The 18,928-nt window shown below is 46.6% G+C and overlaps 1 protein-coding gene across 3 annotated transcripts in view; it reads left to right on the top strand.

Moving 5' to 3' along the window:
- Positions 1-18,928, top strand: part of RBL2 (RB transcriptional corepressor like 2) — a 367,306-nt gene that overhangs the window by 306,894 nt on the left and 41,484 nt on the right. For all 3 annotated transcript variants that reach the window (XM_063945306.1, XM_063945305.1, XM_063945307.1), the window contains 2 exons: positions 12,164-12,263; positions 13,862-14,058. In XM_063945306.1, the coding sequence (XP_063801376.1) occupies positions 12,164-12,263; positions 13,862-14,058 (297 nt within the window). The remainder of the gene's footprint in view (positions 1-12,163; positions 12,264-13,861; positions 14,059-18,928) is intronic.

Raw genomic sequence — 18,928 nt, 5'->3', positions numbered from 1 at the left:
CATCTTGCACCTCTTTTTTCTTTTCTTTTTCTTTGCGTCATGTGCTGTTTGGGGAGGGTTTTTTGGAAGGGACATCCTGCGTGACACTGCAGTGCCACTCCTAAATGGGCCCGGTGTTTGTGTCGGCCACTAGGGTCGCTTATCTTACTCACACAGTCAGCTACCTCATTGCGCCTCTTTTTTTCTTTGCGTCATGTGCTGTTTGGGGAGGGTTTTTTGGAAGGGACATCCTGCGTGACACTGCAGTGCCACTCCTAAATGGGCCCGGTGTTTGTGTCGGCCACTAGGGTCGCTTATCTTACTCACACAGTCAGCTACCTCATTGCGCCTCTTTTTTTCTTTGCGTCATGTGCTGTTTGGGGAGGGTTTTTTGGAAGGGCCATCCTGCGTGACACTGCAGTGCCACTCCTAGATGGGCCCGGTGTTTGTGTCGGCCACTAGGGTCGCTAATCTTACACAGCTACCTCATTGCGCCTCTTTTTTTCTTTGCGTCATGTGCTGTTTGGGGAGGGTTTTTTGGAAGGGACATCCTGCGTGACACTGCAGTGCCACTCCTAAATGGGCCCGGTGTTTGTGTCGGCCACTACGGTCGCTAATCTTACTCACACAGCTACCTCATTGCGCCTCTTTTTTTCTTTGCGTCATGTGCTGTTTGGGGAGGGTTTTTTGGAAGGGACATCCTGCGTGACACTGCAGTGCCACTCCTAAATGGGCCCGGTGTTTGTGTCGGCCACTAGGGTCGCTAATCTTACTCACACAGTCAGCTACCTCATTGCGCCTCTTTTTTTCTTTGCGTCATGTGCTGTTTGGGGAGTGTTTTTTGGAAGGGCCATCCTGCGTGACACTGCAGTGCCACTCCTAGATGGGCCCGGTGTTTGTGTCGGCCACTAGGGTCGCTAATCTTACTCACACAGCTACCTCATTGTGCCTCTTTTTTTCTTTGCGTCATGTGCTGTTTGGGGAGGGTTTTTTGGAAGGGACATCCTGCGTGACACTGCAGTGCCACTCCTAAATGGGCCCGGTGTTTGTGTCGGCCACTAGGGTCGCTAATCTTACTCACACCAGCTACCTCATTGCGCCTCTTTTTTTCTTTGCGTCATGTGCTGTTTGGGGAGGGTTTTTTGGAAGGGACATCCTGCGTGACACTGCAGTGCCACTCCTAGATGGGCCAGGTGTTTGTGTCGGCCACTAGGGTCGCTTAGCTTAGTCATCCAGCGACCTCGGTGCAAATTTTAGGACTAAAAATAATATTGTGAGGTGTGAGGTATTCAGAATAGACTGAAAATGAGTGGAAATTATGGTTTTTGAGGTTAATAATAATATGGGATCAAAATGACCCCCAAATTCTATGATTTAAGCTGTTTTTTAGGGTTTTTTGAAAAAAACACCCGAATCCAAAACACACCCGAATCCGACAAAAAAAATTCGGTGAGGTTTTGCCAAAACGCGGTCGAACCCAAAACACGGCCGCGGAACCGAACCCAAAACCAAAACACAAAACCCGAAAAATTTCAGGCGCTCATCACTAGTATGAATATAGATATTGACATTGGAGTATTTTTATAGTTTTATAAACATATATAGAGGATGCTGGGGTCCACTTATTGACTATGCGGTATAGACGGTTCCGCAGGAGCCATGGGCACTCTTAAGACTTTTCAATGGGTGTGAACTGGCTCCTCCCTCTATGCCCCTCCTCCAGACTTCAGTTTTAGAAATATGCCCAGGCAGACTGGATGCACTCTGAGGAGCTCTACTGAGTTTCTCTGAAAAGACTTATGTTAGGTTTTTTATTTTCAGGGAGAACTGCTGGCAACAGTCTCCCTGCTTCGTGGGACTGAGGGGGCAGAAGTAGGAACCAGCTTCCTGAAGAGTTTCATGGCTCTGCTTCTGGCTGACAGGACACCATTAGCTCCTGAAGGGAACTGAAAGCAAGCCGTGCCTAGATGCTCACTCCCACAGCACGCCGTCACCCCCCTCACAGAGCCAGAAGTCTGAAGACAGGTGAGTATGAGAAGATCTTCTAGCAAGTAAAGTGATGGCTGAGGTACGGTGCGGCTGGCGGGAGCGCAGCGCGCCATTGCTGCCCACACACACAGAGCAGTGCAGGGCGTGGGGCGCCCTAGGCAGAAAATAATACCTAAAAACTGGCGCAAATGGAGGCATAAGATGCCGCTGGCACAGCCCTACCCCCGCCAGTATAAATATTACAATCATTGCTGAGTGAAAAACGCGCCATTTGCGGGGGCGGAGCTTCTTCCTCAGGCAGCCAGCACACTGCTCAGCGCCATTTCCTCTCTCTCCTCAGGCTGCAGAGACCACGCTGGTCCTTTCCTCCACTTCTGACACAAGTACAGGGTGCAAATAAGGGGGGCACAAAGCGTTTTGTGGTGCATTACAAGTGTGAATTACTGTGTAAAAGCGCTGTTGTCTGTGGGCATTCTGTGTTCACAGACTTTACATACTGGCGCTGGGGTTGTGAACTGGCTGCTCCTATACTGTGTCCCTCTGACAGATTTTGCTGTGGGTCTGTCCCCTTATAAGTCCCAGTGTGTCTGTGAGTGTGTGCTGTATACGTGTAAATCATGTCTTAGGCAGGGAGTTCCTCCCCGGAGGAAGGCATTTTAGGGACACAGAGTTGTAATGTGGTGGCGCTGCCGGCACACCAAGAGCCTGCATGGGTGAAAGAAATACGTGACAGTATGCATCTTATTAACAGGAGGTTAGAGAAGTCTGAATCTCAGGCTGAATGCTGGAGAAAATCTGTGGAAGATGTGATTTTTCAGGACTCAGTTCTTCCTTCTGCAGGCGGCCCCTCTGGGTCACATAAGAGACCATTTGTGACTACTGATACAGACACAGACTCTGATTCTTGTATCGACGATAGTGACTCTAGAGAAATAGATCATAAATTGGCAACAAATATATGATTGTGGCTATAAGGGACGTGCTGGAAGTTACAGAAGCCTCGCCTGTACCTCAGGAGAAGGCTTATTTATGTAAGGAAAAGAAATCCAAAGTCACGTTCCCTCCTTCCCACGAGCTAAATGCTCTCTTTGCAGGGATGTGGGTGAATCCTGAGAAAAAAATGTCATATTCCTAAGCGGATTCAGGTAGCTTACCCTTTCCCAGCAGAGGACAGGAAAAAATGGGAATCGCCCCCTGTGTTAGACAGTGCACTATCCAGGTTGACAAAGAAGGTAATTCTCCCTGCACCTGGCACGGCTTCACTAAAAGAGCCGGCAGACCGTAAGATGGAAACTACATTGAAATCCATTTATGTTGCCAATGGTACACTGCTCAGACCCACTATTGCCTACGCGTGGGTCAGTCGCGCTATTGAAAAATGGTCAGACAGCGTGTCATCAGAAATTGACACGGTTGATAAAGATGAGATGCTCCTTAAGTTAGGGTATATCAAAGACGCTGCCGCCTACATGCTAGAAGCGATGAAAGATATCGGACTCGAGTTCACAAGCCGCTACATTGGCGGTATCAGCTAGGCGGGCATTGTGGATTCGCCAGTGGAACGCGTTTGCGGATACCAAAAGAAACATGGAGGCTCTCCCATATAAAGGTAAGACCTTATTTGGTGATGGTCTGGATGCGTTAGTCTCGGCGGCTACCGCAAGTAAGTCAACGTTTTTGCCCTCGGCACCTGCACCGGCAAAAAAGACCTATCACACACACATGCAGTCCTTTCGGCCCAATAAATACAAAAGAGCGGAGGGGTTCCCCCTTCTTTGCAGGAAGGGGAAAAAAGCCCACAGCGGCTCCAGGTTCCCAGGAGCAGAAGTCTACCCCTACTTCTGCCAAATCTTCAGCATGACGCTGGAACTCCCTTGCGGGAGGCCTCTCGGGTGGGGGCACGTCTCAAACTGTTCAGCCAAGGTTGGATTCTGTCTGGCCTGGATCCCTGGGTATTGCAAATAGTATCCCAGGGATACAAGCTGGAGTTTCAAGACGTTCCCCATGACGATTTTTCAAATCAACCTTGCCAGTTTCTCTCCAAGAAAGAGAAGCAGTAACAGCGGCAATCCAAAAATTATGTCAGGATCAGGTCGTAGTCCTGGTACCTTTGCCGCAACAAGGGGAGGGGTTTTATTCAAGCCTCTTTGTATTTCCGAAGCCGGACGGCTCGGTCAGACCGATCCTGAACCTAAAAAGTTTGAATCTCTACTTGAAACGGTTCAAGTTCAAGATGGAATCACTGAGGGCAGTGATTTCCAGTCTGGAGGAGGGGGATTACATGGTGTCGGTAGACATCAAGGATGCTTACCTGCATGTTTCCATTTATCCTCCTCACCAGGCTTATCTGAGATTTGCGGTTCAGGATTGCCATTACCAGTTTCAGACGTTACCTTTCGGTCTCTCCACGGCGCCGAGGGTATTCACCAAGGTGATGGCGGAGATGATGGTCCTCCTTCGTCAAAAGGGAGTCAATATAATTCCTTATCTGGACGATCTCCTGATAAAGGCGAGATCCAGGGAGCAGTTGATAAAAAACATTGCGCTCTCCTTATCGATACTCCAACAACACGGTTGGATCATAAATTATCCAAAGTCACAATTGGAACCGACAACAAGATTGTCTTTTCTCGGGATGATTCTGGACATGGAAGTTCAAAGAGTATTTCTTCCGGTGGAAAAGGCTCTGGAAATCCAGAAAATGGTAAAACAGTTATTGAAACCATCCAGTGTGTCGATCCATCAGTGCATTCGGTTGTAGGGGAAGATGGTGGCGGCCTATGAGGCCATACAGTTTGGCAGGTTCCATGCCAGAGTATTCCAGTGGGACCTGTTGGACAAGTGGTCGGGATCCCACCTTCACATGCACCGAAAAATTGTCCTGTCGTCAAAAGCCAGGATTTCACTCCTGTGGTGGCTACACGGTCCGCACCTACTAGAGAGACGCAAATTCGAGATTCAGGACTGGGTCCTGGTAACCACGGATGCAAGTCTCCGAGGCTGGGGAGCTGTCACTCAGGGGGAAAGCTTCCAAGGAAAATGGTCAAGTCAGGAAGCCTGCCTTCACATAAACGTGCTGGAATTGAGAGCCATTTACAACGGCCTTCAACAAGCGGTACATCTTCTTCAAGATCATCCCGTGCAGATCTAGTCAGACAATGTAACAGCAGTCGCGTACATAAACAGGCAGGGCGGAACGAAAAGCAGAGCAGCAATGGCAGAGGTGACAAAGATCCTCCTCTGGGCAGAAAGGCATGCAAAAGCTCTGTCAGCAATCTTCATTCCGGGAGTGGACAACTGGGAAGCAGACTTACTCAGCAGACAGGATCTCCATCCAGGAGAGTGGGGCCTCCATCAAGAAGTCTTCGCGGAGGTGACAAGTCTTTGGGGAGTTCCTCAAGTAGACATGATGGCATCTCGTCTCAACAAGAAGCTTCAGAAATATTGTTCCAGGTCGAGAGACCCTCAAGCAATAGCGGTGGATGCGCTAGTAACCCAGTGGGAATTCTGGTCAGTGTATGTCTTCCTTCCACTTCCACTGATCCCAAAAGTTCTCAGGATCATAAGAAGAATAAGGGTTCGAGCAATCTTCATTGCCCCAGACTGGCAAAGGAGGGCTTGGTACCCAGATCTTCAGGAGTTGCTCATAGAAGATCCTCAGCCTCTTCCTCTTTGCGAGGACCTGCTGCAGCAGGGGCCGTGCGTGTATCAGGACTTACCGCGGCTACGTTTGACGGCATGGCTGTTGAGCGCCGGATCCTAGCCTGTAAAGGTATTCCGAAAGAAGTCATTCCCACACTTATTCAGGCCAGGAAAGGAGTAACGTCGAAACATTACCACCGTATTTGGAGAAAATATGTGTCTTGTTGTGAATCCAAGAAGACTCCTACGGAAGAGTTTCACTTGGGATGTTTTCTCCATTTTCTGCAGGCTGGTGTGGAGGCGGGCCTCAGATTAGGGTCAATAAAGGTCCAGATTTCGGCCTTGTCAGTGTTCTTCCAAAAACAATTGGCCTCTCTTCCAGAGGTTCAGACCTTCGTGAAAGGCGTTATGCACATCCACCCTCCATTTGTGCCTCCGGTGGCACCATGGGACCTTAATGTGGTGTTGCAGTTCCTTCAATCGGATTGGTTTGAGCCTCTACGAGAGATAGAGTTGAAGTTTCTCACTTGGAAAGTGGTGATGCTTTTGGCATTGGCATCCGCACAGCGGGTGTCGGAATTGGGGGCCTTGTCTCACAAGAGCCCTTACCTGATCTTCCATGAAGATAGGGCAGAGTTGCGAACTCGCCAACATTTTCTTCCTAAGGTGGTTTCTTCTTTCCACATAAACCAACCTATTATGGTGCCAGTGGTTACTGACACGTTCACGGAGTCAAAGTCTCTAGATGTGGTTAGAGCTTTGAAAATTTATGTCGCTAGAACAGCTCGAATTCGGAAAACAGAGTCTTTGTTTGTCCTGTATGCTCCCAACAAGATTGGGTGTCCTGCTTCCAAGCAGACTATTGCGCGTTGGAGCAGAGATACGATTCAGCAAGCTCATTCTACGGCTGGATTGCCGTTGCCGAAGTCGGTGAAGGCCCATTCCACTAGGAAGCTGGGCTCATTCTGGGTGGCTGCCCGGGGGGTCTCGGCATTACAGCTTTGCCGAGCAGCTACTTGGTCGGGGTCAAACACGTTTGCAAAATTCTATAAGTTTGATACCTTGGCAGATGAAGACCTCAAGTTCGGTCAATCGGTGCTGCAGGGTCATCCGCACTCTCCCGTCCGTACTGGAGCTTTGGTATAAACCCCATGGTCAATAAGTGGACCCCAGCATCCTCTAGGACGTATGAGAAAACAGGATTTTAATACCTACCGGTAAATCCTTTTCTCCTAGTCCACAGGTTCTCAAACTCGGTCCTCAGGACCCCACACAGTGCATGTTTTGCAGGTCTCCTCACAGAATCGCAAGTGAAATAATTAGCTCCACCTGTGGACCTTTTAAAATGTGTCAGTGAGTAATTAATACACCTGTGCACTTGCTGGGTTACCTGCAAAACATGCACTGTGTGGGGTCCTGAGGACCGAGTTTGAGAACCACTGTCCTAGTCCATAGAGGATGCTGGGCGCCCGTCCCAGTGCGTACTCTACCTGCAGTTTAGTTATACACAAGTTGTGTTATGTTACTTTCAGCTTGTTGCTGCAATTGGTTCATGCCTGTTGGCGCGTGTTATGTTGATTGCCATGTATGCGGCATGGTTGAGGTGTGAGCTGATATGTATCTCACCACTAGTATTAAAGTAAATCCTTTCCTCGAAATGTCCGTCTCCCTCGGCACAGTTCCTATAACTGAAGTCTGGAGGAGGGGCATAGAGGGAGGAGCCAGTTCACACCCACTGAAAAGTCTAAAGAGTGCCCATGGCGGAACCGTCTATACCCCATGGTCAATAAGTGGACCCCAGTATCCTCTACGGACTAGGAGAAAAGGATTTACTGGTAGGTATTAAAAGCCTGTTATAACACATAATTTCATCAGGTAACAAATGAGTCAGTAAGTCAAACTATATTTGGGATATATTCTTTATATTTTATATATTCCAAAAAATACACTAAAAAGACTAGAAGAAACATTAAAGGGATGAACATATGATTCCCGCTTTTTTAATTGACTTCCGGCCATCAATAAAGTTTTTTATACGATATAAATGGACACTTGGGATCTGGACTTATATCCTCGATAAAGCACCCGCAGCGGTGCGAAACGTGTTGGAAAGACAAAGAGCAACAACACATGACCATCTACCCAGCACTGGGATTCTCTCCGCCAAACTCCATACAGCCGGTGATGTCATCATCCAGCGCTGTGGCTTGCAAACCTCCGCTCACCACAGCGCTCGTACCAGACGGAGAAGGGACACTGCTGGTTAGGGTAAGACAGGGATAGCGCTATACCACCAACGCATCCGTGTTTTTGCTGTTGAATCCCACAAAAACAAAACGATCAGAAAAGAGCTTAAACATTATACTGTTTCTCTATATGTTTGTTTGTCCTGACTCATTTTAAAGTTACCTACCAGCGCTTGTTTCTTTACATATACATATATAGATCTAGATTTATTCTAAACAAGCCGCTCCTATATACATAGCGCTAGATGAAAACTATATATATATATATAGGAAGTGAACATACTTAATCTCCGACTACGGGATTGTGGGTTGCCTGACGACTCCTCCAAGTGCTCAGACGTTTATCCAAAGAGACTGTGCAGTAAGATTAGACAGTTGCATTAAATATGGATTAGGCTAAAGGCCCATACACACACTGCGATTTTGAGCTGAAAGCAGCTCACTTTTGGTGTGTTGAGCTGCTTTCAGCTCAAAGCCGCCCAGTGTGTATGCACAAGCGATGAGCGGTGAGCGCTGATGCTCGCTCCCACTTCATCGCTGGCGGCCGTCGTTCATCTACTGGTATTACCAGTAGATGAACGGCGGGGTGAGCGGCTTTCCATAGCGTCCTGCTATGGAAAGCCGCGGACATCGCTGGGCAGGGGGGAAAAGCGCTCAGTGTGTATGCACCTTAACACCCTTTCTCAGTGGCTGCAATAATGGCTGAGTATGGCTGCATGTGGGCCACTTAGGTTATAGATGTGTCCCCATACATCTACCCTCAATACGCCACGCAGCATGAGATGCCTGGGGCAAGTGAGCTGCCACGCCCAGTGCAACTATGTTAGTGTCAGGCATCTTTTTATGCCGAAAATGCATCTTAGTCGCACTGCAATACGACTAGGACACACAAGGAAACTGTGCTGCTTAATTTGAAATGCATTACTTGAATATTGTTTTGACCTTATATGGAGAACATTAGAAAAAAATCTGCGGCTGCTACATTTTAGCTCATATACAGGCTCTGAGACAGATATAGGGGTATATGCAATTGCCGGCGTATCGCGGCAATTTTTCGCCCGTTTTTTAATTCGACACAATTTGACCGTCGAATTCCGGCAGGTGGGTGCCGGAATTCAACATATTCAATAAAAAACGGATTCGACAGTCCCGCTGTCGAAAAACGGCCGATTTGACGGATTTTGATTAGACTTGTAAAAATGTAAAACAAACGGTAAAAACCCCGAAAAAAAATTGCGTGGGGTCCCCCCTCCTAAGCATAACCAGCCTCGGGCTCTTCGAGCCGGTCCTGGTTCTAAAAATCCGGGGGGAAAACTGACATGGGATCCCCCGTATTTTTAAAACCAGCACCGGGCTCTGCGCCTGTTGCTGGTGCAAAAAATACGGGGGACAAAAAGGGTAGGGGTCCCCCGTATTTTTTACACCAGCATCGGGCTCCACTAGCTGGACAGATAATGCCACAGCCGGAGGTCACTTTTATACAGCGCCCTGCGGCCGTGGCATTAAATATCCAACTAGTCACCCCTGGCCGGGGTACCGAGTGGGGACCCCTTCAATCAAGGGGTCGTCCCCCCAGCCACCCAAGGGCCAGGGGTGAAGCCCGAGGCTGTCCCCCCCCCCCCCCCCCCCCATCCAAGGGCTGCGGATGGGGGGCTGATAGCCTTGAGTAAAATGATAGAATATTGTTTTTTCCAGAAGAACTACAAGTCCCAGCAAGCCTCCCCCGCAAGCTGGTACTTGGAGAACCACAAGTACCAGCATGCGGGTGGAAAAATGGGCCCGCTGGTACCTGTAGTTCTACTGGGAAAAAATTACCCAAATAAAAACAGGAGACACACACCGTGAAAGTAAAAGTTTATTTCATACATGCCGACACATACATACTTACCTATGTTGACCCGCCGACTGCTACGCCCCCCTCGTCACTGAAGAATCCGGGGTACCTGTGAATAAAATTATACTCACCTGATCCAGTGTCCGGATCTTTTTAAATAATCCTCGTACTTCGCAAAACAACAAAACGGCAACCCGGACCAAACGGACTGAAAGGGGTCCCATGTTTACACATGGGACCCCTTTCCACGAATGCCGGGACCCCACGTGACTCCTGTCACAGAGGGTCCCTTCAGCAAATCAGCGAGCGCAACGTCGTGGCACTCTGCTGATTGGCTATGCGCGTCTGAGCTGTCAGACAGCGCATCGCAAAGCCTTACCATTATATTCAATGGTGGGAACTTTGTGGTCAGCAGTGAGGATAGCCAATCAGCAGAGTGCCACGACGTTGCGCTCGCTGATTGGCTGAAGGGACCCTCTGTGACAGGAGTCACGTGGGGTCCCGGCATTCGTGGAAAGGGGTCCCATGTGTAAACATGGGACCCCATTCAGTCCGTCTGGTCCGGGTTGCCGTTTTGTTGTTTTGCCAAGTACGAGGATTATAATAAAAGACCACAGGACACTGGATCAGGTGAGTATAATTTTATTTTCAGGTACACCGTGGATTCTACTTGGACAAGTGGACAGAGGTCGGCGTGTGAACATAGGTAAGTATGTGTGTTTTTTCCCCAGTAGAACTACAGGTACCAGCGGGCCCGTTTTTCTCCCACATGCTGGTACTTGTGGTTCTCCAAGTACCAGCTTGCGGGGGAGGCTTGCTGGGACTTGTAGTACTACTGGAAAAAACAATATTCTTTCAATTTTCAAAAGGCTATCAGCCCCCCATCCGCAGCCCTTGGATGGGGGGACGACAGCCTCGGGCCTCACCCCTGGCCCTTGGGTGGCTGGAGGGGGGGACCTCTTGATTGAAGGGGTCCCCACTCCAGGGTATCCCGGCCAGTGGTGACTAGTTGCGTATTTAATGCCACGGCCGCAGGGCGCTGTATAAAAGTGACCCCCGGCTGTGGCATTATCTACCCAGCTAGTGGAGCCCGATGCTGGTGTAAAAAATACGGGGGACCCCTACGCTTTTTGTCCCCCGTATTTTTTGCACCAGCACCAGGCGCAGAGCCCGGTGCTGGTTTTAAAAATACGGGGGATCCCATGTCAGTTTTCCCCCCGGATTTTTAGAACCAGGACCGGCTCGAAGAGCCCGAGGCTGGTTATGCTTAGGAGGGGGGACCCCACGCAATTTTTTTTCGGGGTTTTTACCGTTTTTTTTACATTTTTACAAGTCTAATCAAAATCCGTCAAATCGGCCGTTTTTCGACAGCGGGACTGTCGAATCCGTTTTTTATTGAATATGTTGAATTCCGGCACCCACCTGCCGGAATTCGACGGTCGAATTGTGTCGAATTAAAAACCGGGCGAAAAATTGCCGCGATACGCCGGCAATTGCATATACCCCTATATCTGTCTCAGAGCCTGTATATGAGCTAAAATGTAGCAGCTGCAGATTTTTTTCTAATGTTCTCCATATAAAGTCAAAACAATATTGTTTAAGTGCCCGAGGCTGGTTATGCTTAGGAGGGGGGACCCCACGCATTTTTTTTTTCTGATTTTTACCATTCCATTTAAAAAAATAAAAAATAATAATAATAATATTTTTAAAAATATATAAATAATACTTGTGCCTCCAAAATAGACAAACCAAGTACCTAATCCCTTCTAATATAAATAGATATGCTATTACCAATAAAAAAAACACAAAAAAAACATGTTTTTTAATTTTTTTATTAGATTCCGCCAGTAAAGTGTGGCGGATTGAAAATGACGAATTTACTGTCTAAAAGCACTGTTGTCGAATTTACAATCTTCAATTGAATATACTTTTGTCGAATTGCCGCATTTGTACCATTGCAGAAATGTCGAATTTGACAAATTTCGAATTTTAAAAAGTCGAATTTTGAAAGTCCGTTTTTTTGACGAAAAGTACTGAATTGCATTGTCGAATTATTTTTTTTGCCGAAAATGTCCCGATTTTCGACATTTTCGGGAATTCGACCGCAATTGCATATACCCCATAGTGTTGCATATCAAATTAATCAGCACAATATCCTGGTGAGTCCTAGCAAAAAAGATGCACACATTTAGTATCTAACAGCCACATCGCACTGCGATTAAGATGCAACACTAGCAGAGTCTTACGGGGCCTGGCGTGCCTACTGCAATGATGTATGAGGACACATCTGTATTTTCTCTATTGACCCATAGAGTGCGCCATTGCATAGCATTTACTGTCAGTGAATGCTCAGTTTGTTTCACCAATTTTATGAGTCTTTAATTTGTATATATTTCAAATGGACAGAGCTATATTTTGTTACCTAGCAAGAAACCTGTTCATTGTTTGCCTCTTCTCTTGCTAAATCCTACAGGTTTACAGAAGTGTACTCCTAAAATCAAGAAGACGGCAACAGTCTGGGGGCAGTGAGCATGCACTGTTGGCCTCCCCAGCAGAGAATACAACAGACATCGGTAAGGGGATTTCTCTCCTTCTACATTGTGTGGCAGTAGACAGAGGACTAATGTAGTGAAGTGGTAGAAAGTGTATTTGCATTAACACAAAATATGAATAACACTGTAATCACAAGTGCTCACAAAGGAAGGTATATAGGTTATGAATAACAAGAGACCTAAAGGCAATAGTATGTGTATCCCAAGGTATCGTCTCATTTCCGGTTTCTGGTCCTTAATTCAAATAAAGTGAATAATCGTTTACTAGATATATGACAAACACAGAAAAACACAATGATGTAGTATGTCATAAAAAGAGGGATTTCAAAAACACCCTTAATTGTTTCTAAGATTCCGGGTATAGATGTCTGGGTGATAGCAATCCCTCAACCTTATAGAGTGGTATAAGATGGCGCAGTTTACTCACACAACAACTGTGTGCTTTCTACAGATGTGTCCTCTTACAACTTTGCTCCATGCGCTACAAGTCACGTTACACATAACACAAGAGTGTCATGTGACCCGCAAAAATTGCGTCTTAGTTGCAATGTAATTTAATAGGACGCACAAGCAGCTTCTGCTGATAAAATGATATGCAGCATGTCTACATTCTGTGTGTGACTGCGATTGCATACATAATGCTATGCTCCTGGAAAACACTGTATTTCGGATGCAGATAGAACCGCAATTACATACAGAATATATGCATGCTGCATATAATTTTAATCAGCAGAAGCTGCTCGTGTCTATTCTTTTTTGCATTAGAATGCATCTTAGACGCATTTTCGCGGCAAAATACAACAAAAGACGCTTAGCGCTACAGAGTCCTGCCACAGTATGGCGTGACTTGAAGGGCTGTTTAGCGTGACTGCAGCAAGGATGTAAGAGGACACATCTGTACCTATAAAATGTTTCTTTTGTGATGATTCTTCAACCAAATTATATCACCTTATCCCTGTGGTAACCTCAAAACCGTGTACAACTGGAGAAAGGGGGCGTACCGATACTTACAGTAATACAAGCAAAATGATTCTTATAAGGGTTTCTTTCAAAGGCTCCCTTTATGATCGATTTCCTTTATTTTGCCTCCAGTGGTCATGGGGGGTTCGTAGTATGTAAATATAGACAGGCCTTAATCAGGACACAAACTTATTGAAGGAAGTTTTTTCTTTAAAATGTACTAGGAGTTTTTATAAAAATATAGGATGAAAGACACAAAAAAAACTAGTATGAATACAGTTGCCCAAACAGGATAGGTAAAACACACCTTTACAAAGGCTATACAGTGGAAACGTGTCTGCGGTAATACTGTGGATCCTACTACAGTTACCCATCATTTGGGCTAAGAGGGGATGCTGATCTGGAATACATTTCCCACCTAGTCTCTCCCTCCTCCCCTCCCCTTCCTTCAGGTCGTGTAACATTTGTACATCTTTTTCTATGATGCGCGATATGCATGGGAGCGTGCATCACACACACAGCCTAATGCATACACATGGTGCGATATAGCGCACCATATCTTACTGTGTGTACCCAGCTTAACAGAGCAATCTCTCTACAGGTCACCTCTTACACATTGCAATCTCTCTATATCTTTTGTTTAATTTTTCTCTTTTCAGGCAGCAGAGAGCCCAGTCCCGTAATGCGATCGAGTAGCACTTTACCTATACCCCAGCCCAACAGCGGCCCACCAACACCTATAACTGGAGCCAGCAGCGATATGGAAGAGGAGAGAGGAGACCTTGTTCAGTTCTATAACAACATCTACATCGGAAAAATGAAAAGCTTTGCTATGAAGTACTCGCAGGCTAACGTGGTAAATGCACTTTTATATTTGCCCTGCAACAATTTTGCAGTCAATATCATAAACCGAATAAAGCGTAGAAGATTAAGTAACCCCATTGTGCAGGTCACTTTATATCACACCAGGTTTATTGTATCCAAATCATTGTTCTACAAAAACATATACTGTATAACCACACTATCAGGGGCGTTTTAAGAGAGGAGGGGACCCGCTTGCAGTCTCCGTCGCAGGCCCCCTCCTCTCAAGTAACAAAGTACTGCGTATGCGTGGGTGATTTGTGCCCGCACCTTGTTCCCGGAGATACCTCAAGTGTGCATGCGTAAATCACTCGGAAATGGCCTTGGCGGACATTTTCCGAGTGATTTGTGCCCGCACAGCAGGGCCGCAGTTGCAGGACTCCTGAGGGGTAAGTATAATATATGGGTGCAGTGTGTGCGATGTGTCCCACCCTGTACCCAGGGGACAGTGTGCACCCATTATAGAAACGCCTATGCACACTATTGCTTCAATGTGTTCTCTATACTGAGGCTCCAGACAAATATATAAAAAAAAAAAAATGTGCAGATATTTGCAGAACATGACATTAGATCTACAATTGCTGTGCAGCCGAATGCACACTGTAGAGAGTGGGGCTTTTACACAGAATAACGTCAGTCAATAGAATTTAAGAGGCTCTCTTGGCTGCCACCAGCACTCCATCCACCACCCAACACTGGGAACAAAACTGTCCTGAAATTTAGCTTTGAGGCAATTCAACATGGCATGGTCATAACTCTGTCAAGCATCTTCATTTTTAGAGATATTTATATTTAGAAATAAGCCTTGGAAATATTTACTTTTCTCTGGCTTGGTCCACAGGATTATCCACAGGATAACATTGGGATATGGTTAAGCGACAGCGGAAATTGCACCAATACGGTCACAAGCTTTCTGGCCTCCCAGGATGCATTCCGGCTTCCCCATATAATCCCGCCCACTGACTCAGTCAGATCAGTTTTTTGCTTGGTGCGGCAGGAAGCCGCATGGTCACAGGGCTGCTGTAGATAAAGCAGCCTGAAGCTTTTATTATTTTATTTTTATAGTCTTACTATGTTTTTCTTTATTGAGCGACTTTTCTTAACAGCGTCTTAAACGCATACTGGAAAGAGTCGCTCCAATAACTCCCCACCGGGTCGCAACAACGCTTACCTTCGCGGTACAGTGCTGTCTCAACAGGCGTCTGTGTCGGATGTTCTAGCAGGTCCAGCAGACGTAACCAGGCTCTGGCCGGAGCATGGGGGGAAGGTGAGTCTATGGATTTCCTCTTACTAGAGGGGTCCGGACACAACTACACTGTATTGGTGGAGACTACAAACAGTGTGTTAATGCGCCGAACATCTCGAGTGCGACAGCGCTACGCTCCAGGCATCATAGGCGCCAGGACTAGGTTAGAGGCCGCGATCCTTAGAGTTTAAGTCAACAGGGGGATTCAGACGCTCTCCTGGCCGCCCCTCCTCCGAGTTCATGACCAGTTTCCGCGCGTCTCCCGTCAATGAACTGAATGACCTCACTTCCGTTTCAGACGCTACCACGAGGGTACTCGGTCGCAGCTTAGACGCTGCGGTTGTGTACACTAGAGATCCCTAGACCGAGTCGCAGGCCTTAGCGTCTGCATACACGTGGAAGTCGCTGAGCGTCTGTGTCCGTCAGTGAGCGACTGTGTCCGTTATCAGTTATCAGGAGCGGTAGTGTACATCAGTAGCGTCTGAATCCACTCAGCATCTTACGAGCGCATTTGCTTGGATATGGAAGTGTGGTGAGTCTCCCTGTATCCCGCTCTACAGAGGAAGGGTATACAGTACTAAAAATTCTCTCTACTTGTTAGTATGAATTGTTAATTTTTAGTACATATTGCATATGAGATCTGTATATTACTGTGTTTTCTGCATGTTATGTTGAAAAAGAACCAGTTGAAACAGAAGTACAATTTTCCTACTTATTTATAAGTTGTTATGGGGGTTGTATTCTCATATGACAATGTCTAATGCTTTAACATGTGACTGACTGCTAGTATGTGTGCTGACTTTTCTGTGTAACGTCAGTCCTGTTCTAACCCTCAATTCAGGTGCACTGTGGTCAGATTGATCTCACTTCTATATACTCATATATAGGTGATTTTCAGTCACAAATTGTGTAGTCATTAACAGATTATTACCATGTCTGAGCGGCAAAAGTGACGAGGAGAATTTATCAAGCACTCCTACATCCCTAACATGCTTATCTTGTAAGACAGGGTTAATTGGTATAGACCAATTGGTCACTTATGAGGGCTTGTGTGCGAACGGTTTTGCTTTTCAGCAAAGTAAAAAACAGGAGTTGGTTCAACCACCAACAGAGCCACCATGGAATATGTTCGCAAAGACTCTATCTTCAATAGCGAACAGGTTAACTCCGGTAGCACCACCTCAAGGGTTAGGTTGCACTATTAACCCATACATGCAGCTCCCTTCCTACGGCTTGGTTCCAGTAGCCTCTACGAGCAACCAAGGGACAGGTAAGACTAAGGCAGATACGTCTATGTGGCAGACTACACAAGATGATACAACAGATGATGATACAGTATATTCAAATACTCCGTATGATGATCAGTCGCAGAGTTTTAGTTCAGAGGATGTAGCTGAACTTGTTAATGCTGTGAAGGCTGTTCCCTCTCTGGAAGAGCCAGCTAAGACAGTGTTAAAATCGAAAGCACCTGTGTTTAAACGAACAAAATCAGTTAAAACTGAATTCCCAGCGTCAGATGAGCTGACAGAAATGATGGATGAGTCTTGGGCGACGCCCAGTAAGAAGTATAAGATTCCGAAAAGATGGAATTCTTATTATCCATTTCCAGCTGCGGATTGTTCGAAAAGAAAAGTTCCTCCAAAAGTAGATGCACATGTTCTGCGACAGAAGGGTAGATAGCTTTTTGAAAAATGTATTTTCTCTAGTAGGAGCAGTAGTAAGACCTGCTATGGCTTCGGCCTGGGTAGCAAAGGCAATGGGCGAATGGATAGAGGAACTAGAGAATGACATCTCTTCTCCTACTAGGAGCAGGAGTATCATTGAAGCCGTTTAAGACAATCTGCCCAATACTTGGAAGAAGCAGCAAATTGATATGGGTACAGTTGCTTCTAAAGCTTCAGCCATGACAGTAGCCGCTCGCAGAGCAGTTTGGCTACGTACCTGGAAAGTAGATACGGAATCCAAGAAAGAATTGGAAGCATTGCCTTTCATTGGTAATATATTGTTTGGGAAACCATTATCGGATATCCTAGAATCAGAGGCTGAATCAAAGAAGGTCAGATTTCCGGCTACTTATAACCCTAAGTCTAAGGGTTCAAAGTTTCGCTCATTTCGTTGGCAAAGCAAAGCGAAAGCTAAAGAGGAGTCTAAGCAACCCCATTTCAAAACCAGGGGTAGGAAGCAGTGGGCTAGCAAAAAGCCAGCTTCCAAGCCTGAACAGAAACCATCAGCCTGAAGAGGCGGGCCTCCGCCTGGAGGATTCCAGGGTTGAGGGCCGACTCCTTCATTTTGCACACATATGGCAACAGTCAACAACAGATGCTTGGGTGCAGAAGGTGGTATCTCAGGGGTATGGGTTCCCATTCAGGAGGCAGCCTCCTCAAAGATTTTTTTGCACCAGCCCATCTCGTATAGAGTTGAAGGCCAATGCCCTGCAAGAAGCAGTCCAAAAATTACTGCAGTCAGGTGTGATTGTCCCAGTACCTCCATCACAAAGGGGACAGGGGTTTTACTCCAATCTATTTCTGATCCAGAAGCCAAATGGGTCATTTCGACCAATTCTCAATCTAAAAATGTTAAACAAATACATTTGGATCCCAAGGTTCCACATGGAGACATTACGCTCCATAATGTTGGCTATGGAACCGGGACATTACATGGTATCTCTGGATGTACGGGATGCTTACCTACATGTGCCTATAGCACTGTCTCATCAGTGTTACCTCAGGTTTGCCATCCTCCAGGAACATTTTCAGTTCCAAGCTTTGCCTTTTGGGCTAGCAACAGCACCCAGGGTGTCTACCAAAATTATGGTGGTTATGGCAGCTTGTCGGCGCAAACAGGGGATAAGAATATTCCCATACCTCGACGACCTGTTAATCTTAGCACATTCGCAAGATTTACTTTTGAGCCATCTTCAACAGACAATAGTTTGTTTAGAGACACGGGTGGCTCATAAATTGGGAAAAGTCGTCTCTGAATCCGTCACAGCGGATGGTTCATTTGGGGGCCATATAGGATTCAGACCTACAGAAAGTTCTCTTACCAGAGAAAAAGATAGTCAAGGTGCAGGTCATGGCTCAGGAAGCGTTGCACGCCCAGACAATGTCAGTCCATGCAGCAATGCGACTGTTGGGTCTGATGGTATCAACCTTCGACATGGTGGAATATGCACAATTTCACTCCAGACCATTGCAGCACCTTATTCTGACCAAATGGAATGGAAATCATCAGCCGATAAAAAAGCAGATGATAAAGTTTCCAGTAAACGTAAAAAGGTCTCTAGCGTGGTGGCTACTGACAGACCATTTAAACAAGGGGTGACCTTTTTGGATAAAAGAATGGCAAGTCCTGACAACAGATGCCAGCCTGCAAGGCTGGGGTGCGGTACTCGGAAGCCTGTGGTTCCAGGGAAAATGGACCGCAAGGGAAAGTCGCCTGCCAATAAATCTGTTGGAAATAAGGGCCATTTACATGGCTCTAGTTCGGGCAAAGCACAGTCTGCAAGGAAGACCGGTCCAGATCCGATCAGACAATGCGACAGCAGTAGCGTACCTCAATCATCAAGGAGGAACTCACAGCAAAAGATTGATGGAGGAAGTAACTCCCATTCTGAGAT

Source organism: Pseudophryne corroboree, chromosome 11 (genome assembly GCF_028390025.1).
Source record: "Pseudophryne corroboree isolate aPseCor3 chromosome 11, aPseCor3.hap2, whole genome shotgun sequence".
NCBI lineage: Eukaryota > Metazoa > Chordata > Amphibia > Anura > Myobatrachidae > Pseudophryne > Pseudophryne corroboree.
The sequence above is the reverse complement of the archived record's forward strand: the minus strand, read 5'-3'. Positions and strand labels throughout refer to the sequence as shown.